Source organism: Chelmon rostratus, chromosome 13 (assembly GCF_017976325.1).
Source record: "Chelmon rostratus isolate fCheRos1 chromosome 13, fCheRos1.pri, whole genome shotgun sequence".
NCBI classification, from domain to species: domain Eukaryota; kingdom Metazoa; phylum Chordata; class Actinopteri; order Chaetodontiformes; family Chaetodontidae; genus Chelmon; species Chelmon rostratus.
The window spans coordinates 10,092,971-10,116,949 of NC_055670.1; the positions used below are offsets into that span (position 1 = coordinate 10,092,971).

Sequence of the window (23,979 nt, forward strand, 5' to 3'; positions counted from 1 at the left end):
TAACGGCGCCGGGTGCCAGTATCGATTTTCCACTGCCAGATTTTCTGTTTAACTTGGCACTCAAAATTGTCCCCTGCTCCTCCTATGACGTGGTATCGTCCTGTAAACCTAGCTGGGTTAACCAGAGAGTCAGGATTATCGAGAGAGCGACGCGCAGGCAGGAACGGGTGTTGTGAAGGTGTCAAGTAACCACTAAATACGATATAACGTTTTTATAAAATAAGCTTATCACGTATCACGTATCGCGATTGTCAGTAGACGTTCCACAAGTTAAGACATGTCAACCCCAGCCAGAAGGAGACTTATGAGAGATTTTAAACGGTGAGTTGATGGTCTGAAATAATGCCGAAACAGATAATGTTTGCTAGTTCAGTTCGCTATGATTTGTCAAAAACAGCTAACATTAGCCTAGCTTTCGTTAGCTTGCCATAAGTAGCCACATTTTTTAAATAGCGTTAAACCTATTGATTCACCAATATCTACAGTAAAATGCTGTCGTAAGACAAATACTCTGTAGTTTATCCGTGTTTTTACGAACTGTGTATAAACGTCAATTTTGTAGAAACGCTTCGCTCTTAGCTAGAAGCTAGGAGTGCTAGCTCGAAAATGCTAACAGGTTAGTCGACTAGGGTTGGTGTCACAGTTCACGGCTGCGAGCCAACTCTTTAAACTAGTAAGCATTTAAATGTCTGTAGCAAATGACCGCTTGGCCCTTTTTTTCTTGGGCAAAAGACATTTACTGACGTTATACGGTGTCTAACGCTAGCGCTTTATCAATTTAAGTCTGTCTCTGACATTAGTGTCAGTGTACGTTGCTAACCGACATTAATGTTAGCTATGATAAAACCATACGATTCTTACACAAGTAGATCAGTTCATTAAAGTTTGGTTATGTTAGGTGTTTAATTGTGAATCGAGATCTCAGTCCACTAAGTATTATCCTGAAATCCCAGACGAATACATTGGTTTGAACGCGAAAAGAACATTAAACCATAGCGGAAGCCACAATGTATACGTTACTCGAGCTGCGAAGTCAGCATGAACAGCAACTGAACACTTTTTTCCATGATAAAGGGATTGTTGTTGTTAACTTATTAGCAAGCTGCGCCGTGTGCCAGTTTGAATGAATAAATCTCTAAAGGGATTGGGTCCTCAGACATTTCAGCAGGGCCAGATCCTCTGATCGCACCGAGCATTAGCTTTTGTTTTAGTTGTTTTGACTGGATTCTACAGGAATTTGGAGAGGTTTCCCCAGGCATTGAGAATGGCGTGGAGGGTAGGAAACTAAGTTTTGGGGTCATGATAAATGTTTCCATGTAAGCCATTGAAACCTTTCACAAGCCTCTGTTATCCAGATGAGATTGTGCAACTGACAGTATTAGATATGTTTCCTTACTTTTGTTGCAGAGGGTGTAAGAGATCGACATTTTCTTTTTGGCCTCTTAACTACAGTGTTCATATTTTGCTAGGGTCAATATTAAAAAATATAAATACAAAAAAAACAAATATTGAAATATTACATTTGGCTGTGGCTTAATGCTGAAAGAGGAAAGATGCCTCAATAAATTCTACTATACCTACCTATTCTACTATAGAGTATAGTCTATAGGACCTGCCATAACATTCTTTCTTTCTGTTTATTTTTTGTTATGAAGGCTACAAGAGGACCCTCCAGCTGGTGTTAGTGGTGCCCCTTCTGAAAACAACATCATGGTGTGGAATGCAGTCATATTTGGGTAAGACGCTGATACACAGCGATCATTTATATGGACACACATTTTTCCCATCTACAGATATTGTAAATTTGTGTGATAAGTGTGAAATGAATGACAAAATACCTGTTTTTTCTCTAACCTTACAGCCCTGAAGGAACTCCCTTTGAGGATGGTGAGTATCTCACTGAGTCCGTCACTGTTTTGTTTAGTAGGGCGTATTGTCACTGTATTGCATTTAAAACATATCAACAACAAACAAACAACATAGTAACTTTATCACACCCTTTGCCTTAAGGTGATACTCCAACCAAAATCGCAATTTAAGAGTCATCATTATGTAAGACTCATTATGAAACTAAAATATTATGAAACACATTGTTATACCTTATGTTATCCAGTCAGTGTTGCAAATGTAGAAAGAATTAATTATTAATAATTAATCAATTAAAAATAAACATAATTTGTACACCTTTCTGCAGCTCAAAGTGCTTTACAACACAGAAATCATATGTTCCACATGCTTCAAAAGACAGAATGCACATAAATACAAGGACAGAAAATTAATGTAAAATAAGATGGAGACTAAAACGCACTTGATGATAATAATAAGAATAAGATCAAAATAAGGATTAAAACAGAAGCATCAAAGGTCTCCAAACTTTTTTATTCCTTTAATTTGAAATTTGATTAGGCGAGAACCCAAAGTATTTCTCCTTGTGTGTACACTTGCCTCTGAAGCAGTTTCCCTTTGGGCACAGATTCAACACTGGTCTTGATTAACTGAAATAAGCCTATTTCAGCCTGCGCCAGAATGTCTTCCCACAGCTTAAACTTCACTGTGGGTATTATCTGTGTCAGGCACAGCCCAAAGCTGCTCGAAAAACCACCCTGCTGTGGTGCTGTCGGGGTTAAAAAACGCCATAGTCTTTTATGAAGAGAATGAATAACATAAGATAGAAAAGTAAACCCACTAACAAAGAAATCCCATGCACCAAGTACTTCATATAGATGAAACATGGAATGAACAGAAAATATGGATAGAAAATACATTTAAAGTGAAATGGAAAAATATTTACTAAAATTAGTAAATATTTTTTGACAAACTGTATTTTCTTTCTACTTTTTGAAGACTATTCCTCATTAGTTGTCCTGTGGTTGTTAAACCTGTAGTAGACAACTTTTCATATTGGTAGAGGGTGTTTTGTTCAGGTTGGGACATTTCACTGGTCCAACACACTCTTTCTGCCTTGAACCCTTCTTCCTCTCGAACACACAGTCAGGTTTAATGGCTAATAAATATTTCTCTGTGTGTGTCTTGTCTTCGTTCCAGGTACATTTAAACTCATTGTAGAGTTCACAGAAGAATACCCCAACAAACCCCCCACAGTACGATTTGTGTCAAAGATGTTTCATCCAAATGGTAGGAATATTGTCTTCTGGCACGTTATAAAGTTGTTGTCTGTGGGCAGAGTATAACTGTGTTTGTATCCACAGTCTATGCAGATGGCAGTATATGTTTGGACATCCTACAGAATCGCTGGAGTCCCACTTATGATGTGTCCTCTATCCTTACATCTATCCAGGTGAGAAGTTTAAAAAACAACAATACAATAAAATATGTTCCAAATGTAGACATGCTTTATCTTACTTTTTACCAAAAGCGCAAAACCCCAAAGGTATCTAGTTCATACAGTGATATAAAACAGAGAAGGCAAACCCTATCTTCAACTCTGAGAAGCTGTAACCACATATTTGGTGTTCTTACTAGATAAAAGACTGAAATCATTCATTGTTTATCAGAATTGTATTACTTTTTTCTGTTCTTACACTGCAGATCGGTTAAGTAAGACCTATATAAAATAGTATAAAATGGACCTTTTCTTCAGGGAAAGGGAAAACTGCAGGTTAAATATGTAGACTTATGTTCATGCAACGTTTGTAAATACAGTGAGATTTAGAATTTGATGCTATGGGGTAGGGCTGCAACTCACAATTATTTCCAATACAGGTTAATTTGCTAATATTGTTCATTAATTTAGGGGTAACAATGGTGGTGATACAGTAAAAATCATTTACTGCACAACAAAAATACGTGCCTGAAGCCCTGTTTAAAATAGATGTTCTTAAAACCAAACAGTAGATGAATGGGTAGATGCCAGTTGGTTAATTTTCCGCTGAACCGTTCTCACCTTCTGTGTTTACCTTCCGCTCCCCAGTCCCTGCTTGATGAACCAAACCCCAACAGTCCAGCCAACAGCCAGGCAGCTCAGCTGTACCAGGAGAACAAGCGGGAGTACGAGAAGCGTGTGTCTGCCATTGTAGAACAAAGCTGGAGAGACAGTTGACCTGACAATACCGATGGCTGCTCTCTCCATTGTTAAGCTGTGTGTGCTGCAAGTTTTAGTGGAGTACCTCTTAATTTCTGGGCCCCCCACCTTTTTGATTTTAAGCTTTTATGCACTTTACCTCCAACTTCCCTTCATAGATTTTTTTTTTCTGCCCACCAAGAGGGATTTATTTTTATCTGTTCTATCCCCCTTTTCCAGTCCATCAGGGGAAACGTGCTGAATCTTGCCTTGATGTTTTGTCAGTATGGACTTTCGGGCCATTACCCCAAAATTCTGGTGTGTTCTAACTTGCTGTAATAACTCACCGTGACTAATTATGTTAAATGTCTTGGGGGTGTAAAAGTCATGGGTCCTCTTCTGTTTTGCTCCTCATCTTTTGTCAGTTTGTTTTCATATGGCAGTTCGTCTGGGCTCCAATGTGATCATCCTACCTTTCCTTGGGAGAATGAGCGGCCCTGAGCATCACGGACTACAATTAAATCAGATGTCTTTACACCAAGTCTTTTGCTGTGTTGTGAACTCTGTTACATGCATGACGGAAAGAGTGTATTCACGTTCCTGTTCAGTAATCATGTATATAAGAAACCTGCAACTGAATTTATGTACAGATTTTGCACTGGTTGTTCCCCATGTCATTTTTTCAGCACTTGTAAATAAAAAAAAAAGGCAAATTCATCCTTATGTTGGATTTTTTTTTATTGTAACTACAAATTATGTTGTATTTGACCTTTTGGTACCTATGCTTACTTACAGAAGTTAATACTTATGCACCTGAGGTAAACCAAAGTGTTGTTTATAATAAGGTAATAATCTATCCACCAACATGGGAGTCCTTGCTATATCGACATAAGAATAGGTAACCTCATATAAAAGCCAGAAAGGCCACTGTTATGGTTGTATAGTTTGAAATCTTGCGGAGCAACAACAATATACGACTTGAGTTGCAGGGAAACTTTCAGATGCAATTCCTTCATGGCCTGTTTAGAACTCATTACACCATTTCTTGAATGTAGGCTGTAAGAAATCACATATTTACTATATAATGCAGTATATTTACACCACTTGAGTTTAGAATATGAAATGTATTCACTATAATGTGCCCTGACAGGTTAGGTTCACATTTCTAGGTGTATCTTAATACAACACTTGCAGGCCCAAATGCATAATGAAATATTTGACCCTACTGACCAGGAAGAGATGCCTTCTTAAAGCAATTTCACTGTGAAGTGATTCATTCTGTGTAAAAATGCCCTCTGAAGTTCAGCAAAAGTGAACATGAAACTTCTGCAGCCTGAGCAAGACAAATCTAAAGAGTATCTTCTGAAGTTAGTCAGTTTAGAAAGTTCCTCCTTGTGTAACTGTCTGCTGCGGCTCAGCAAGGAAATATTCTGCACTCAAGACAGTTTTGAATGTAAATTAACTGTATTGAGTAATTTAGACTGCTGAAGCCTCCCTCTATAGCTGCTAAATGCTCCACTACATTCACCAGCGTGTCACATATTAGATAAAATATATCATGTCGTGCAACCTTTCACCAATCAATGATGACACTAAATAATGTCTCACAATTTTCCACAATCTCTACTTACTGCTCACTATAGAGTAAATTGCGAGAATCGGGAGTAATGAGAGAGTGAATGGGTGAGTGATTATGGACACAACCCTGGTTTCCTTCAGACAGAATACTGCATTATTAATATATCACTATTATTATCGTTATTATTATATCACCATTACGCAATAACATAATAAAACTCTGCTTTGTTTACAAACATTTTATTTGTTCATTGAGCATATGTGATGGAGTGGGTGATGTTGCATGCATTATGAAAACAATGGGGATGTAAGTGCAGGGCAGCTGGTTACATACAGGTTGCGCTCTACTAAGTCCATTCTTCACAGCTGATTCCAACCAGGCGGGAGCGAGCTTGTTTCTCAGCTATGCCGTTGTTACAAAAATAACTATTTACAAGAGCCCTCTCGTCAATTCCAAACCTTTTTTTAAACAGTGTTGACAGTAAATGGCAACAAAGACGAGACATAAAATTACATTTTCACTCAACAGTGTTCATCGGGCCACACATGGCAAGCTACCTGTTGTATGCCCTCTCCTTCTTGGCCCTCTCTAAGGCCTTGTCCATGGTCTTCTCATTTTCACCCCTACACTTGGGGCAGTACCACTTTCCTTTGGGCTTGTGATGGAGCCCAACACAGGAGAAATGAAACCACTCGATGGGACATTCATCGTTATCGCAGCCAATCATCTCGCCGTAGGACACCTGCTCACACAGGCAGTATGTTGGCTCATCTGGATCGATGGGCAGGTCCGGTGGTGACACTTCCCTCTCAGACTTTCCTTTTGACCGCTTCTTCTTCTTTGAAGACGTTTTGGCTCTCTTTTCCCGGGATGCCCCGAGGCCCACTTCCTCAGTGTGGTCCAGAGCCCCGTAACTTTCCCGATTTTCTCCATTCTTCTGACGTCTTGAGCGTTTCCCTCCAGCCTTATCTCCACCACCTGAGCCTGGGGTAACCTCATCACGCTTCTTGTCATGTTGGCCAGTTTTGCCTGGAGTGATGATGGATGATGATGATGATGATGACATCATGGATGCTGCAGTGGTTGTCATGGATGTTGTTGTGGGAACGTGGCTCTCTGGGACTTCTTGAGAGGAAAGGAGAAGTTCAGAGTGCCAGTCTATTTGTCGTGTTCGGTTCTCCACCAACTCTACCTGCAAAGATGAAGAACAAAGAACGCTCATATTTTACTGTAAGGCTCTGTCAGCTGTGGTTTGGAGTATGTGTGCATGATGAAACATTTGTAAAGTTAAAACTAGAATTAAGACCACAACTTGTTTAGTTAGAACTTTTTAAGTGGTAAGCTGGCCTCCCTTGGAAAAATTATATGTTTTGACAATTGTTTTATGTGAAAATACATTCATCTCTGCAGGAAACAAACTTAAATAAGAAATAATTTTGTTTCTTTATACACATCATTCTTCATTGCTAAATACAAACAAAACAGAAAAGGGGATCCATGTTTACACAATTACGTGTTTAGCATGTTGCTGATAAACAGAGGTGCAGCAACACAACTAACCATAGCTTTACAATACTTCAACCACTTCTCTGGCAGTTAAAAATAAAGGTGAATGCTTATATTTAAATTCAGTGTACACCTAATCCGTGATATAAGAGATGCATCTTCGTTCAGCTTTGACAGATCGAGCATATGTCAAAGGGGAAGGTTAAATATGGTGTTATGTTTCTGGTAACCCTCTAGTGTCAAACTATAATAAGAAGATTCAGTGTGTTGTACTGCACGAGTGCTGCAAAGATGTTTTTCCTGGTGCCAATTTCAGTGAAATTTAAATGTGTGCAAAATGGAAAAGCTAATACACTCCAATACAAAAAGGCCTTTTAGCAGGCTTATAAAACCTTTTTTTTTCTTTTTATTTACTCTGGGTAGATTTTCTGTGCACAAATGTTCCAGGAAGGCACTTCTCTATGCTCACACTGTTACACAAACACACTCACACCTGGACGTTTGCCAACGAACAGCTCCACCGGAGCAGCTGCTGGGTGTTCTTTACGTACCATTTGACCGGCAATCTGGATCTTCTCATCTCCGAGCTCTTGACTGCGAATCAGCGCCCTCTGAATGGATAACTGAAGCTTTCTTCTCTGCAGTGAGTCAGACTCCCGGCGATAACGTTCATAAGCATCATCGAGCTCCTTCAGAACATCTGCCAAAGAAGAAATTGAGGAAATACTGCAATTCAACATATTCTCTAAAGTGCGCACAAAAGAAAATGACTTGTCACAGATCATTTTGTTGACTGTGTGTTTTCTGAAGCTTTGGTAAATAACACAACAATAACATCCAGTGTGTTGATCAAGCGTAATACGAGAGGTGAGACTGTCTACTTTGGGGGATGGTAACGAGGCTGCACAGAGAGTGCAAAGCGGTTGCTATTAGGCTCAAGTGAGAGAGGTTAAGAGTTGGTGGAGTCACACATGTCGCTACAAAGTCATGGGTAATTGTACATTATTGTCTACATGTCTGCAATGTACTATGTAATTTGTAGGGTGTTCAGTTCGTACACTTGAACGTACAAATTAGCAGGTACCTACACCTGCTAATTTACCTGGATCAGTAAGAAAAAAGAGGAAATAATTTAGATTGTACAGGAGTGCAGTTGTTTGGACTTTGGAAGCTGCTGTTGAAAAAACATTCACGTATAAATGAAAAGTTTACACTCCATATTTGCTGAATTGTATGCCTACATATAATGCAAAATAACACAGGGAAAAAAATGTTTGAAATAAGGCTGACTTCACCTGTTGACCACTGTGCATACACTGTAAGCTCTTAAGTTCCTTTGCAAAATGTCGTAAGTCTGCCAAATAAACACTGCAAGCATTTTCCCTATAACTCCATCGTACTTTCAAGGAAATGTTATTTCCTTTTACAGTGTCTGACATTTTCACTGAAGCGATCTGTAAATCATTTAACGTACTTTACCTTGATACTTGGCATCAATCTCCTTCATAAGGGACACACTCCTCTGCAAATCAAAAGGCAGTGATTCTACCAGGTCCAAGTACTCCTCAACATAATTCACAACAACGTGACTTGGGTCTCCATTAGTCGGGTTCAACATTGTGGATCCGTCTTTACCTCAGGACACAGCAGCTCCTGCACCTGTTAACAACAAATCATTATTAATTATTAAGCATTCTGGAAAGCCACAAGTTTCTGCTCCTGCAGCATTTAATGCTCAAGAGTGCAAAAGGGTTTGCCTTTTGGCAACTACTGCGACAAGTATCATTCTGCATTTGCCAGTATAAATTATGGGAAACCAGTTAGGAAAAATAGACTGTGATGGTCAAACTACGGAAGGGGGAGGGGGCAACTAATCTGGAGTCAGCCATCCTGAAAACTCCTACGTGTACTGTGAATCTGCCAGCAGAGAGCGAACTAGTTTGAGGCTGAATTAAAATAACTCAGCTCAGGACGACTGTGACTAAACCCACTGCCGGGTGACTTCAGATAGATAATAACATACTTGAATATGTTATTGAATGAACGTCAGTGTATTATGTGCGGTCAGAGAAGACAACAAAGCTCAACAGTAACATTAATGTTAGCTTGCGAGATTGTCCGATGAGCCAACGCGAACACTGGGGAGCCCTACGAGGGGTGTCGATGGTGGATGAACGACACACTGATGTGAAACCGTCCACACACAAGCTCACTCCGCGAAATGTATTTGAGTTCCAGTGTTTACTGTTAGCCGCAATTACTAACGTTAGCTAACACCAGCTACGGCTAACATACCCCGCTGGCGAGTTTAGGTTCACGTCAAGTAACGTTAATCAACTTTCCACTCTTCGCAAGTTTGAGATTTAACAATTACTCTAAGAAATAAACACAATCAAACAGGATTTTATCTTAAATCGCTGGCCGACAACGCTGAAGGTTTAAGCAGACGATACCCTAATATGACAAACACCGAGATCAACGTCGACCAACGCTGTGAGAAACGTTTAACAGCGACTTCATTTAACCACGATGTAAACAATCACAGAACATTTAAATCAGTTAGCTAACGTTAGACATACACATCACCCGGTTCCAATCTTTGGCACTTTACGCTTATTTCTAGCATGTTTGCTTTGGTGTAACTGTTAGCCGAATTAGCTTCTGTTAGCTTTTCACGCATAACGATACTGGCCAGCCAAATTATTAACTGTAAAAACAAGCACTCAACAAAACTTCACCGAACTCAGCTAGTTGGTAGCTAGGCGGCTTGCAGAGGAACTTACCGTGTGGATAATGGTAGTTTTTCCTGTGGCAAATGCTTTAGTTGCTAACGCTAGGTCGTGTATGAAGTGGACCACTGTAACTGTCTTACTACTACTAGCCCAACAGCGGCTAATATTAGCCGCTAGCTTCAACGCCTGAACAAATCTTTTTAGCTGCGCGCAAGTACTGCGATACGAAGAGGATATAGCAACCAGATACAGGTTGAATAAATTAGCTAGTCGAATAAAAAAACTGCTCCACCGCTTTGACGTTTGATTTCAGACTCTATTTTTACAGTATATATTACCACTCTGTGATCCACTAGCGACAGCAGAATTTCCATTGCTTTGGCACGTTCGGTATCCTTCTCCGCTCATTGATTGTGTCATAAGAAACGACTGTGTTGTTTCCATGTTCCAGGTCAATATTGCCACCCAGTGGCAACAAAGGCACGCTGCCATGATGGAGACTGCTTTCAAGGACATGTTCAAAAAGTCACACAAAAAATATTTATTTAAGATTCAAACTGATTCCTATTTTACTGTGGTCCATTTGTCGTACCACCTCACAGACTCTCTGGTGGCCCTGAAATACGGAGCTACCTCAACATGTTTGGTGAATGAGTTCATAAAACTACTTGAGATGTTTGTTGTTTTTTTTATATGGTTAATTTAATACACCTCGAACAAATCAGTGCCATCTCTGCAAGGACAGCCCACACCTCTCTAGCCTTCATTCAAATTCAGCGTGATGAGAACATTTACTAGCCCACCCTCAGGCTACATCAACAGGTTGTAAGAATGCCAGTTTGAGTATGCATGAAGAGCCTTTAAAACAACAGCTTTTATTTCAGTCTGCCTTTTTCAGCTTTCAAATAGCTTTTTGAAAGCTGACCCAATCTCCTGGATCATGTCCGACGTGGTGGTGGACCTGCCATGTCGCTGGAACGCTTGACTGTTACACTGTCTTGTAAGAGAACAGGCCCCAAATGCTGCAACCACTGATGGATTCACACTGGAAGAGGACAAAAACGACAGGTTAGGAACATATAATTGTTATCAATTAATCTGTCGATTATTTTCTCGATTAATCATTTTATCTATAAAATAGCAAAAAATTATTAAAACCCCACCAGTTTCCCAGAGCCCAAGGTGACATCTTCAAATGTATTGTTTTTTTGGACCATCAGTCCAAAATCCAGATATTCAGTTTACCACCATATTGGACAAAGCAGCAAATCCTCATAAAAGAAAGCCTGAAACTGCGCAATGTCTGACACTTTTTGTTGAATTTTATTTTCTGCTTTAAAAATGTAAATTAATTGTTTAATCAGCTTATTGTTTCAGATCAACAACAGATTAAAACATTAAAAAAGTGACTAAATATTCACAAGATTACATACTGTAACTCAAGCATCCAATGGGTGCTGTGAAACTAGAAAATCCATCCTGGTTCAGATAACATTTCTACATTTGAGAATAATGTGCTAAAACATAACAAAGCACTGGTATGGTCCTTTAAACGTGATTTACACTAACAGCCAATCATGTCTTCACCTTCTCAACATTCCAGCTGCAGAGGCAGCATGGGCCCAGTGTGCCAAAACTCCCATAGATCCAGATAGGAGATCACCCTGTCCGCCACACCTCCTCCCACTGCCCTCAATGCTGCATGAGATGACTGAAAATAAGAAGACACAACATGAGACCACAGTCACAAAAGAAAAAGAGCTCCAACGTTTTTCAGTTCATATCTGGGTAACAATTTACACAAACAGAAATAGTCAAAGATGGACGGGAGAGGTCTCATAAATATTGTTTTTGGGCTTGACACTAACCCTTGCTGCCATCTGTAATGAGATCCTGCTCTCCTTTTAGCACCACGGTGAGGTTGCCCATGGCTACACTGAGCTGCATGACGTTGCGCTGATGATCGCTGCTATCCATGGGCTCATGGTGCTGAGACAGAAGCACACAGACGAAACAATCACATTAACAAGCACAATTATTTGTTGTATATTTCACCAATTTGTGACTGACTGGACCCTGTCGAGAGACCCACCAGTGACTCGTACAGTCGGGTGAACTCCATGAAGTTGGGTGTAAGGATGCCCTTCTGGTACCCTTGAATGACAGATGGTTGCTGTGTAACTAGCCATAATCCGTCCTGTTGAAAACAAACACACACAAGAGCGCACACACACACACAGACACACTCAGTGATTGTGCATAGCTTCGCTAATAAAATCCCATCTGTTCAACAGCTGGAACTTGAGACTTACTGCATCAATGACTATAGGGATATCTCTTGCTTTAGACTTCTCGATCACCTCCTAAAAGGGAGAGCAAAGTGTTATTCAGAGAAAATGTTTAATCAAATGGCATTTTTAAAAAAAGCTAAGTGTTTTTAGCCACTGTAATGCTCTCTTTAGGCTGCACCAAACAGAATCTTTATGTACACATATAACCGATTCATCAGTCTAATCCACGTTGGGCTGCAGTTTAAACTGCACAGTAAAACTGCCCTGTTTATCTAAAAGTTATTCTAGTTCCAGGTGTTTCCATTTCTTTACCCACAAGGGACCAGTGGATTAAGGAGTCACCTAAGCAGCAGCGTACATGTTCTTCCTTTAGAGAAAGCTGGAATCACCAGTAAGAGATCTTTCATTTCTTTGACAGTCTCACGAGTCTACAAGCCATGTTTTCTGGGACATAAAATTACATTTTCACAGATATTAGTCACAGGGAGCCACAAGGGAGCAGCTTGTATTCTAACCGACAACTGTTAAAACATGACTTTAGCTCAGTTCTGTGGCTCTGCGCAAGCAGCTGGCCTAAGAGACTGTTCTGAGTGTAAGGGAGAGTGAGTATATTCCACGTGCCTTCGCTGCTTTCAGTAACAAGTCTTCTCTCCCTAGACCTGGTCCCACCACAAGGCCGTGCAGTCTTGGGAGCCATTTTTCTATTTCTTCCACTGCATTAGGACTGTCCCTTCACACACACACACACACACACACACACACACACACACACACACAAAGATACATAAGTGTTAGATGTGTTCAAATTGTCATGCTATTATTTCTAAAAGCTTTTTGCTCTTTCATGCCTTGCACATAAAGATTTGTGGTTTTCATCAACAAAAAAGTCTTATGACTATCCAATTTTACCATTGTAACAGTGCACACACACACACACACATGCACATACACACACATACGGTGAAGACCAGTAGTTGAAAGGGATGGTGTGCACATGCCTCTGTAGATCATATTAATTGTATGGCCCTTGTACACCATTTGTCACACCTGGAAGAGAGCTTGTGTGGGTTACAGGTGGTGGGATATGGCATTCTCACTACACTGTTGCAGGGTTCTAGTAACGAGCACGCTGGCTCACTGGCATGGTTCAGTGAGAAACTTAAAAGAACTGAGCCATTGTCAACCAAATTTGTTTCCTCCATGCTTTTCCTGCTATGGCAGATCAACAATGGCTCAGTAAAAGGACCCTGGAACTAGTTCACCCAAATGGAATGCAGTTTGTATGAGCTGCTTCTCTTGCTATGAGAGGCCAAAATGTCCTAAAGACCTACTCCGTCACATCTGGAGATACTGACCTGTAATTGTGGTTGTGGGTGGTGGGAACAATCCAGAGCAGAAAAAGCTACCATGAACTTACTTAGCAATTAAGCTAGCATCAGCATAACTGTGCATTACTGTGATTCTGCAAAAGAGGTGTTATGATCATCACAGTGCTCTCTGGTAGCATAATGGATGAGCAGTGGGCTGATGGCTTGTCAAAATATCTCTGCCAAAACATCTTGGCTTTTTGTCAGTGGCAGGCGCAGTGAGTGCACTGACCGAGGACTCCACAAACATATTGATTTTTCACTGAAGACGCTTTGTTGATTCTGACCCCAGAACCCACACTGAGAGGGCATGACAGGAATTCATAGTGGAAGCTTCCAGTTTACCTACAGCATAAGCTAAGATCGTTGCTTGCTTACATACAAAAAACAAAGAGCCTGTAGGTAATACGACAAGCCATAAAGCAATTATCCACTCATTTAATTACTGTGAGAAAGCACAATGCTGATCAGATCAACTTTCATACAGAAGTGGCAAACAAATTTAAAGCATTTCCCAAATCTGACCAGATACAGTATTATAAATCTGCTTACATGCCTAATGACTGTTTATGAAGGTTTACAACAACTCTTATAATGCATAAGTGTTAAAATATGCCTAAACAACACTACTTTTTTCCACTACAGTGTGAATTTCCTTATAGCCTTGTATTTGTGATTTGTTAGCACATAAAACACCCATACTTAATGTCAACAAACACACAGCATTCCTCTACAAATGATCGGATTGTTGTCTGCAATGAAAATCCAATGAAAGAACAGTTCTTCTTGATGGAGGAGAATCTGTACTTACAGAACAGGATGAACTATGAGCTCAGGGCTGTATGATTTGATTACAGTTGCAGCATCTTTGGTGCAGAACACATGAGACAGGTCGGCCCCCTGGAGACAAGAAAAAGGCACCGTCACTTCAGACTGGGTAACATTAGAGATAAATCTGTCAGGAGCACGGTCAGAATTACTGCTTACCACTTTCAGTGCTGAGATGGCAGCAAAGTACGGAGCTCCTGTATACCTTTAGAGGGTAAATGTGAAAGAATTAGGGCACTTGTTGCAGATTAAAACAGATTAAAAGCTCTTGCATGGTGAATGGTGCTTTTATGGATGATGAGTTGGTCTTTGTGAGACATACTCTTGGCATCCTCCAATGATCCCAATACGTCCATCTTGTCCCTTGTGCTTTTTGGATGTCAGCGGAGGGACTATGGACTTTATCAGTGAGATGACATCATCATCCATGCCTCTGTGTGATGCAGACCCCAAATTGTAGTAGCGTTCAAATACTGAGGAAATAAACAAAGTGTTAAAGTGTGGAATGCTTCTTTAGCCTGAGTCAATGTCTAGTTCACATTTTGTACCTTCCACAGACATAAGATAGCAAAAGTTTGCAAGCAAATACACAAATAAAACAAAAATATGCTGTGGATGAAGATGAATTAACCACCTAACTAAACAAACCAGTGTTTGGAGTGGACACTGGAGCCACTGAGCCGTCACATTACAGCTGAGGCGCCTTTAATTTAGTTTTCTCTTCACACATTCCACCTCGAGGTTGCACACATGACACCGAAACTAATACCTAATGCCTGGGGATCTGGGCTCAACAGTTGACTCTTTTGGGCGAAACAGTCTGTCTGGGGTGAAGGGCGTCTGAGGTGACTGGGCTGGCCACGTGTACATGACGGGGAGGCGCTGGAGAACACCGGAGCGCGGGCAGGGGGAGCTGTTTTGGAGGGAGTGGCCACTGAGCCAGCTGTGGAGGAGGAGATGCTGGAGAACATCTGGCCGAGCATCTGAAGCATGTGCAGCTCTCGGGCGTGCTCGGCCTCTCTGCGGCGGTCCTCCGCCTGCAAGCGCTGCTCCTCCACGCGGTAGAAGTTGTCCTCGGCCTGGGCGCTCTGCTCCAGGAACTGCTCCATTAGCTTCTCCATGGGGAAGTTAGCGCGCCGCTTCCTCGGCCGTTTAGGCGTTCTGGCTGATAAATTGCTTGCCGACTGGCTGCTGTTATGTGGTCTCATTGAAGTGCCTGAAGTGGAGAGGGGTGAGATGTTATGTGATGCTGCTTTGAGCATATACAATCAAATAACCGTGGTATTGGAAATGATAGAAAACACACTACATTCATCCAACTCATGGAGACAAGGAGGGAGCACTTACTGTTATTACCCACTGTCACTTTAACTGGGATAGGGATGGGAACAGTTGGGTATTCCAGCTTGACTTCAGTCTCTGCAGGGTAAGGACACTCCCCTGTGCTCTCAGAGTATACATCCTGAGCATCATCTCCATCCTCCTCCAGGCCATCCACGGCCTCCTCTCCTCCCGCCCCACTGTCCGTAAACTCCTGAGGGTCAAGAGCAGGCCGGTTGCTCAAAATCCTCTCCATGGTGTCGTAAAACTTACAAATCTTGTGATACTGCCCGTTGTTCCGGAGATTACCTTCCTTCGCTAACAAGTACTGTCTCTTGAGGCTTTTGATCCGCACCCTACATTGCTCCGGCGTCCTTTCAAACCCCATCGCCCCCAGCCTCCGGGAAACGTCGCGGTACACGAAGCTGTTTCGGAAGTTTCCATCCAGCGCCGCCTGGATGTCCTGCTCGCCCCAGATGTTCAACAAGGTCCTCGTCTCTACGTCCGACCACAAGAAGCCCCGCGTTGTGTTCGCTTGCATAGCGGGTCCAAACAGGCTGGCTCAGCGGAGTAACCTCCACCACCAGGCGCTGAATGGAGATGTTGACACTGCGGATTATGATGGACGTCTGGTCTGGATCTTTGCTCCTAGCTGCATCAAAGCCGCGGGGCGCCGCTATCCCAAACAGCGTCAACAACGACAACCGGCCATTAAGGTATCTTAGAAGGACTTGTGGGGGTATTAATTATAGTTTTCAACATGGGAACCATTACAAAAGGTTGTATAGATCAACTCTTTGTATGCTAGCCAAAGAATAGCCGTCTATGTTTATCCTTTTCGTCGTTAGCAAAATGCGTAGCGTATTACTTTGAAATAAACTGACTGGGGATCGGTGTCTCGAGTCCTCTTCGCTGCCTTATATTTCATTGGGGAAATTTCAAAACTGACCTCTGATCAGTCCTCCGAGGGTACCTTCACCTTTCTCCGCCTGCTCCTCCGCCCATGCTAGGTGTCTGCGGGGTCCTAGAGACCTTAAACCTGTCAACTCCTCGACCAACGTGGAAAGGCAGCAAACAGCTTGAGCGTCTATAAAGGCGTATAGCCCAGCTAAAGGCACACCAACAGACCGCTGCACCGAAATAAAATATCACATTTCCTTCACTTTACCTTTCTCACTCAAACAGAGCCACGTCGCGACAAGCGACAGCGCAACTGTGACAGAGCAGAACGCGAACATCTGAGCGTGTTGCGGCATGTTGTCATTCTCTCTTTGCTCTGACTGCAGCCACCGACACGCGAAGCTGCTGTCCGAGCGGAAGCCCCCCGCGGCGTACGCGGTCCCTCTTACCTAGAATGGAACCGCGCTTCAACGCTGACAACCGCGCACAAACGATCCTGGTCATGAGGCGTCCTGAAACCGCCGGAGTAGATCAGGAAGAAAAGCGGTTATGATGCATTTAAAGCTCCTCGGACACGCCGAAATCCCAGTAGGTTGAAATTTGTCAACAGTCAAGGAGCAGCTGGGCAGCCAAACCGGAAGTACCTTAAAGGTGCACTTCTTCTAATGACCGCTAGATGCTGGTTGGAACAGGAGAGAAAAACACATTAAAATGCACCTTTACATATTATTAATATTATTATTAATATTATTATTAATAATAATAATAATAAGTATAAGTATAATATATTAGTATAATAATTAATACTAATATTAATAATACTAATAATAATAATAGTAATAATAATAATAACTATTCTATAATGTAAGGACATGGGCAGTTCCTTTGATTTCAGTATACAGTGCTCTATAATCTACTTTATTACTTTAATTTTTTCTAGGTTTCAAAGTTCCCTCTAGATCTCCTGTACCTTAGTTTGGTAAATGTAATTATGCACCCTGTGGAGTATTTTGTTTGTGACACTCCTTATAGAGAGTCCACATTACCCTTAATCTGGTCAAGCATGCTTGCAAACACCTATGTGAACTCCTCTGTAGCTGTACATGTACAATTCATGTACATTGGCCTTTATATTAGATGTAGAAATGCTCCAACCTCAAATCATCCATGTTCTTGAAGATGATAACAAATATGAACAGTGTACCAGACTGTTGTTCTTGTTTTGTGTTAGTTATTTCCAGGTGTCACAACTAAAAGTCACTTTTAACAAAAAGTAAGAAAATTTGATAACAAAAAAGTACAGACTATACAGTAACATTTAATGCTAAAATGCAGAATAAATGGTAACACATATAATTCAAATTTACAGCAAACTCATCATTCAATGTATTGCTGTTACATTTGTTGTCCTCTGCTTGACAGAGAGGGAGTGAGTATTTCACTGTCTGACCCAGCAAGGGGTTCTGATGTCTTGGCGACCTGATTGTGAAAAATATTCCCTCAATTACGACAGTACCTGAACGCGGCACAGGAATTAATGAAACTAGGATTTGTTTCAAATCTTAAAGGTAAACTAAAGAGCCAAAGAGTAAAAAGAGAGTAAAGAGTAAAATGTAGCCTACTGTGATAAACTGATACGACTAACACGTTATTGTTTGAGGCACTATATGCTTAATTTTCTTAGTGGTTGCCTTCCCTTAAAGAGCTATTTCCACAGTCTGAGGAACACACTTTGTCGAGAGACCTAATTCCTGTTCATCACGTTTTCTTTTTTCGATCGAGAAATCGATCATATCATGGTCAAACTCGAGTTCAAAAACTACCAACCGCCCACCGGCGCGATCCAGTATGACAAATCGGGCGGAATATGGCGTGTATATTCTTTGCCCGGAGTTTAACCTTGTAGGAAAAAGATCATTGGCAGACCCAAATATCAACCATGGCACAACAGACTAAAAGCTTTAACTTAACTGAAATGTGTTGAGGACGCGACGGTTTTATATTACATATGCAGTCTGTGCAGATCAGTGCGACTCTTATTAACCTGACCATTTTACTGGATGTCTATCATATGTACATTAGGCAAGTAGACAACCAGAAAGTCCTTTCCAAACTTAAGTCTGAGGTGAAAAGGAAAACAAAACCAAAAAAATGATCATTTTTGCCTTTCTCTAATGTGCTTTTTTCTCCCTTTTCGTTATATGCTCTTATCCTGTGCCTAATTTCTGGATCTTGTTTCCCCTTTTTTGTTCTACATTTTTTGCATGAATATACAAGCACTTATTATAAAATTTTATGACATCTAATATTTTTGTAACAATAAACAAGTAATAATAAACAGAAGCATGGCAGACTGTTGGCTGTACACACAGCCTTCGAGTAGATGAACCTGAGAGGTGTCGCTCAGGGTAAAAAAGCTCCATGAATGTTTAGCTCCTCACCTACTTCCTGTTTCACCTCAGTTACTTTGTGAAGTTCAGATCCAGGCATCAGATCGGGGATGAACCAGACGGCGGACGGTCACGTTGTTACAAATTAACTTTCGTTGATAAAATGACGTTTGTCAGAGGAGCTCGCGACCAACCTGAAAGTAACTTCACGAGCTAGACCGCGTTTCTATTCAACGGCAAAGGGGGAAAAAAGCTCCCCTGTGGCGGGACCCGACGCAGCATCATGCCCGAGATGTCGAAGATGAAGAAACCCGACGTGAAGGTAGTCCTGCTGGGAGACATGAACGTGGGGAAGACGTCGCTGCTCCACAGGTACACGGAGAGGAAGTTCAAAGACACCATCAGCACCGTTGGAGGCGCGTTTTTCCTCAAACAGTGGGGACCTTACAACATCTCAATATGGGACACTGCCGGTAATACCCCCTTCATGTGGTTTCTTAAGACTTTTCCCTCTGTTTATTCTCAGCTCGACTCTCATCGACTGTGTTTACCTGATAACGTGTGATCCCACCACCTGAGGCAATCACTGGCATGTGACCGCTCAGTGTGTACAGGGTGCAAACCTGCCCCTGCTTGTGTTGTGCTTCTCTCACATGGAAAAACAACAGATTAAGTTCAGTTCCAGCGCAGAGACCGACAACAATAACATGTCATATGAAGCCCGGCACAGTTAAACGCTTTCAGATCAGAAGAGGATAAAAAGAAAAACCCACAGATCCAACACACTGGAGGAAAGCAAGCATTAAAACAACTTGACAACAAATCTCTGAATCCAAGCGCAGTCACACACCTTTTAAAATAACACCAGGCTCACTGAAGCTGCTTGATTTCATTTCTCATTTCATTTTAGGGGACATGACTCTCAAATAAACATTCAGTCTACCTAATGTACAGTATCCTGAACTTTAACCTTAAAATACGAGTTTAAGGAGTTTAACAGTTACATGTAATTGTAAAAACATAAATGAAAAGATAAAACAAGGAAAAATCAAACAACTTCCATATATTAAAAAAACTGAATACATTTATTTCCGGGAGGTCAGAAAATAATTTTAAAGACATTCATGAAAAAAAATATTTGTCAGACATTTTAGCTTTATGTAGAATAAAGTATAAATTCCTTCACTGGAGTAAATGATAGATATAATTAATGAAGTTACTAATTGTTCCACTCCTAGTGGGTTGGGCTGTTAAAGTACAGATTTTTAGTGTGCTAACAGAACCCACTGCTCAAAAATCACCGTGTGCTTTGTCTTGTGCTTCATTGCTCAATATTGGACGAATGTGAGCTAATCGAAACCATTGTCATCAGAGTGCTTCTGCAGTAACGCTCACACATATGCAGTACTGTTAGTTTTGAAATCAATGAGCTGCGGCCTGAGGTGGAGACCAAAACAGAAAAAAAAAACAACCGCTGATAACATTTTGCCAAAAGATGGACCAAGCTACTGTAGCAACTTGATCACTGACTTATTGTTTCAGCGTGACATGAGACCCTCATTTGGTGCAGTAACATGAAGAGCTGTCCTTATGCTCTGCACGTGGTTACGCCTGTGTTGTAGTAAATCAAGTGTAGGACTGCAGATTCTGCTAGCGAGTGTGAAACCTCTTCAGCGGTGAAGAGGAGTGTGACCGGGCGCTCAGTTGTTTGGGGTACATCTGCACATAGGAACTGGATTAATGTCGTTTATTTAGTTCCATGTTGCCCTGAGCAGTTACACCTCAGTAGTACAAAACAGAGAATACTGTCACAGGAGATTTGTTATTTATAGTCTGTAATTCAACTGTAATATTGAATTCACTTTACACACGCAAACTCGTGCTTTTCTAGAAAGTCTGTCTCTTATTAACCCCCACAAGACACAGGATGCCCCAATGACTTGACCTGATACTCTGCTAATTTGGGTATAACAGGAACAATTTCCTCTCACTGCTGATGAATCAGCTTATATAACTGCGCTACATTCCAGTATTGTGTAAACTTGAATTACAGTAAACCCTCTTAGGCAAACACACACTTCACAAAAGTAGCGTTGGTGAACCACAGAGATAAGGAAAGGCAGGCTGTGTCACCAGTTAGCCATTTCCTGTGTGCTCCCGAACTCCGTGACTTCTGACGGGAGGCTGTTGCATTCGTTTTATTTGGTCATTGTGGTGGAGAGAAATGCCGGATCAGCTCGGAGTCATTTCAAGGCCGCTGCTGCAGACCTATCAGCGTAGACCATAAACCTTTGGAAGAGAGGCAGTTCCTAGGCTTGACCTGAAATCTGTCGGATGTTTGGCTCAGGTCACTGAAAACAGGCTGGCTGCTGCTTATTTTCCCACAGATAGTGCCCTTTTCAGATGGACACTTCAGTTTCAAAGCTGCCTGCCCTCTTCCTCTTAATAGTCACATGACAGGGCCATGACAGGAAGACCTGACTCCTCATGCTTCAACTGCACTTTTCCAAACTTGCATACAGTAGTACTTTCCAGAAGCACAAAGAGGACTCAGTTAGGCTTTTTCTGTTTTTCTGTTTTCAGCCAATATCTTCAGTGTATTCTGATGTATTCCAGGAGGTATTTCTGATGAATTAATGTAATATACACTAGTGAATGGCTTTATAGCTGAAGCCATCAGCTGATTAATCAGTTCATTGGATTTATGTTATACTGAGAGATGTTTTTAATATAAAGTCTCTAAGACGACCTATAGTTCAATCAACACGAATAGTTTCTGGAAAAACTGATTATAATCTCCTTGAAAGTAGGGTTCATTCCAGGACTGTTTGATTATAAGATATCTGATAAATTGGCCTCTGAGTGTCCTTGTCAATTAATCGATTAGCAGATCGTCAGAAAATCCATCACAAAATCTTTTGATTTTCGTTTATTTGCCTCAACCAGCTGATGGAAGCTCATTCACTTTCAATCTGCTGCAGCATTTCTCACATTAGCCAGGTTTCCATCCACATGTGGCATAAATTTGGAGCAAAAGTTGAAAGAAAATCTGCAAAAGAAAATGCAAAATAATGTCCGTTTCCATCCAATACCATTGTGCGAACACGAGAAGTTAAATGTTTTGAGATGAACAGTTGGTGGCGCTAATTCTCCACTCAGGCGGCATTAAAGTGTAGCAGAAGAAGGGAGCGCAACTCGATGACATCACTGAAAGAGCACCAGTCATATCTCAAACGATGGAAAATGGCGTGAAAATAATGATGGTTTGATGTTTTTACTGCATATGGATGAATGGAAACAAATCTCATGATCATGCATACATGATCATATAGCTCGAACAACTGCAACCTGATGATGATGGAGTAATCGTGACAGGCGGAGTTATATTACAAGCAGAAAAGCAAAACATTCTCTTGTTACGGTTCGTCAAATGTGAGCATTCAGTTGTTTCTTAGTAAACAGTAAATTCGATTTATGTGGTTTTGGACTGTTGGTTTGATAAAACCGTAAATCTGAAGGTGCCTACAAACCCACAGAACAGCTAATCAGTTCTTCGTATCACAAATAAAGTGACAGCTGAGTATTATTCAAGCGATGCCCCCAGAGGCAAAGTCTTCACACACAATGTGCCCTTTGAAGAATCCTGCATATTTCAACAACAAAGGTTGTTTCTGTTTCCTCACCGCTTGCACAGCTTCTCTCTGTGCTGTGTGTCCTGCGGCGCTGTTTCTACAGAATGCCTGTTTTCAGGCCGTGTGTTTTGGGGTTCCTGCTGCAGACTGACCGTCTCTGTCTCCTCAGGACGTGAACAGTTCCACGGACTGGGCTCCATGTACTGTCGGGGTGCGGCCGCTGTCATCCTCACTTACGACGTCACCAACTGGCAGAGCCTTGCTGAGCTGGAGGAGCGCTTCCTGTCCCTGACTGATACTGCGAACCATGACTGCATTTACGCCGTCGTGGGCAACAAGGCCGATCTCACAGACGCTAAAGCCCAGCTGTCCCAGGACCCCGGAGTGGTGTCTGAGGAGCGAACTGAGCATGAGGAGGAGAGGGCAGAGCCACAGGTGCTGTCCGCTTGCCCCACGCCGCCCGCCTCCCCCGCGTCCCTCTCCGGGATGATGCTGCACAAACAGGTGTCCCCCGAGGACGCAGCGGCCTTTTATGGGAGAATACTGCGCTACAAGGGCCTGGACGAAAAGAGCAGCCTGCCCGCAGAGAAGATGTGCTTCGAGACGAGTGCCAAGACAGGCTACAATGTGGACACTCTGTTCGAGGCTTTGTTTGATCTGGTGCTGCCTTCCATCCTGAGAAAGAGAAACGAGAACCAGGAGTCTCCTACGGTGGACTTGGAGGAGTGCAGGGGGGGCAGCGGCAAGCGGGCCAGATCCTCATGCTGCTAGGATCTGGCAAAGGAGGGCGGCGAGGCTGCCAGACGCTGAGACTGGATTTTAGCTAAGGACAATCAACAGGTTGGTCTGTGCACCAAATACATACTGTGATGGTATTACTCACTCGCCTCGACTGAGACTTAGTAGCAATAATGTCCTCCTGGTAACACACACACACTAAATATACACTCTTGATTCTGTGAAGACAGTCAGAAAAAGCAACCTGTGTCCAGTGACATTTTAAGTATTTCTTTGCATGGAAGGGAAATAAATGCGAACCTTCCATTCCGAAGACTGAATCTGCACTTGTATCCCAAAGATGTGTCTGTGGGCAAATACCGCACCTAAGAAGTCAATCACTGCGAGTTGTTCATGTTAACGAGAATGTCACAAATCTAACAGCACTAATTGTCAGCCGTGTGGCTCACTGCACTGTGTTTAATATAGCCGTATTTCAGTTTCATGAATCACACTTCTTTTCTTTTCTTTTATGCTCTGTTACTAGCATTGTATATTTTACTGGCACATTTGGAACCTGTCAATGAGTGTAAATAGTAAATAACCCCTGTTGAATTTTTAAGTACGCTGTCATAATAAAGAGTTTTATTTTGCCGTCTGTCTGGTCCGTCAGTTTAAGATAAAATTGTGAGAGTA

General features: G+C 41.8%; 4 protein-coding genes across 7 annotated transcripts; 2 read left to right on the forward strand and 2 right to left on the reverse strand.

Moving 5' to 3' along the window:
* The first annotated feature begins 128 nt into the window (after positions 1 to 128).
* On the forward strand, positions 129 to 4,738 carry ube2al (ubiquitin conjugating enzyme E2 A, like). The gene is made up of 6 exons (XM_041950514.1): positions 129 to 321; positions 1,656 to 1,736; positions 1,862 to 1,887; positions 3,046 to 3,135; positions 3,210 to 3,298; positions 3,932 to 4,738. The coding sequence occupies exons 1-6, from the start codon at positions 278 to 280 to the stop codon at positions 4,058 to 4,060; spliced, it is 459 nt and encodes a 152-aa protein (XP_041806448.1). The 5' UTR covers positions 129 to 277; the 3' UTR covers positions 4,061 to 4,738.
* Positions 4,739 to 5,508: 770 nt separating this feature from the next.
* ing1 (inhibitor of growth family, member 1) lies at positions 5,509 to 10,242 on the reverse strand. Of its 2 annotated transcripts, none has more exons than XM_041950869.1 (4): positions 10,177 to 10,242; positions 8,586 to 8,765; positions 7,658 to 7,806; positions 5,509 to 6,792 (listed from the first exon to the last, which is right to left on the reverse strand). In XM_041950869.1, the coding sequence occupies exons 2-4, from the start codon at positions 8,722 to 8,724 to the stop codon at positions 6,154 to 6,156; spliced, it is 927 nt and encodes a 308-aa protein (XP_041806803.1). In that variant the 5' UTR covers positions 8,725 to 8,765; positions 10,177 to 10,242; the 3' UTR covers positions 5,509 to 6,153. The 2 variants fall into 2 exon arrangements, with proteins under 2 accessions (XP_041806803.1, XP_041806802.1); XM_041950868.1 differs by having other exon boundaries at positions 5,511 to 6,792; positions 9,890 to 10,236.
* A 451-nt stretch (positions 10,243 to 10,693) lies between these two features.
* On the reverse strand, positions 10,694 to 17,175 carry naxd (NAD(P)HX dehydratase). 3 transcript variants are annotated; one of them, XM_041950441.1, is made up of 11 exons: positions 15,672 to 16,801; positions 15,094 to 15,540; positions 14,647 to 14,797; positions 14,484 to 14,529; positions 14,308 to 14,396; positions 12,751 to 12,859; positions 12,151 to 12,201; positions 11,931 to 12,035; positions 11,707 to 11,827; positions 11,426 to 11,549; positions 10,694 to 10,883 (listed from the first exon to the last, which is right to left on the reverse strand). In XM_041950441.1, exons 1-11 carry the CDS (start codon positions 16,183 to 16,185, stop codon positions 10,733 to 10,735), a joined length of 1,908 nt encoding a protein of 635 aa, XP_041806375.1. In that variant the 5' UTR covers positions 16,186 to 16,801; the 3' UTR covers positions 10,694 to 10,732. The 3 variants fall into 3 exon arrangements, with proteins under 3 accessions (XP_041806375.1, XP_041806377.1, XP_041806376.1); XM_041950443.1 differs by lacking the exons at positions 15,094 to 15,540; positions 15,672 to 16,801 and adding an exon at positions 16,994 to 17,175; XM_041950442.1 differs by lacking the exons at positions 15,094 to 15,540; positions 15,672 to 16,801 and adding an exon at positions 16,813 to 16,987.
* Positions 17,176 to 19,005: 1,830 nt separating this feature from the next.
* rab20 (RAB20, member RAS oncogene family) lies at positions 19,006 to 23,941 on the forward strand. Its single transcript, XM_041950444.1, has 2 exons — positions 19,006 to 19,407; positions 22,736 to 23,941. Exons 1-2 carry the CDS (start codon positions 19,218 to 19,220, stop codon positions 23,335 to 23,337), a joined length of 792 nt encoding a protein of 263 aa, XP_041806378.1. The 5' UTR covers positions 19,006 to 19,217; the 3' UTR covers positions 23,338 to 23,941.
* The last annotated feature ends 38 nt before the right edge of the window (positions 23,942 to 23,979 follow it).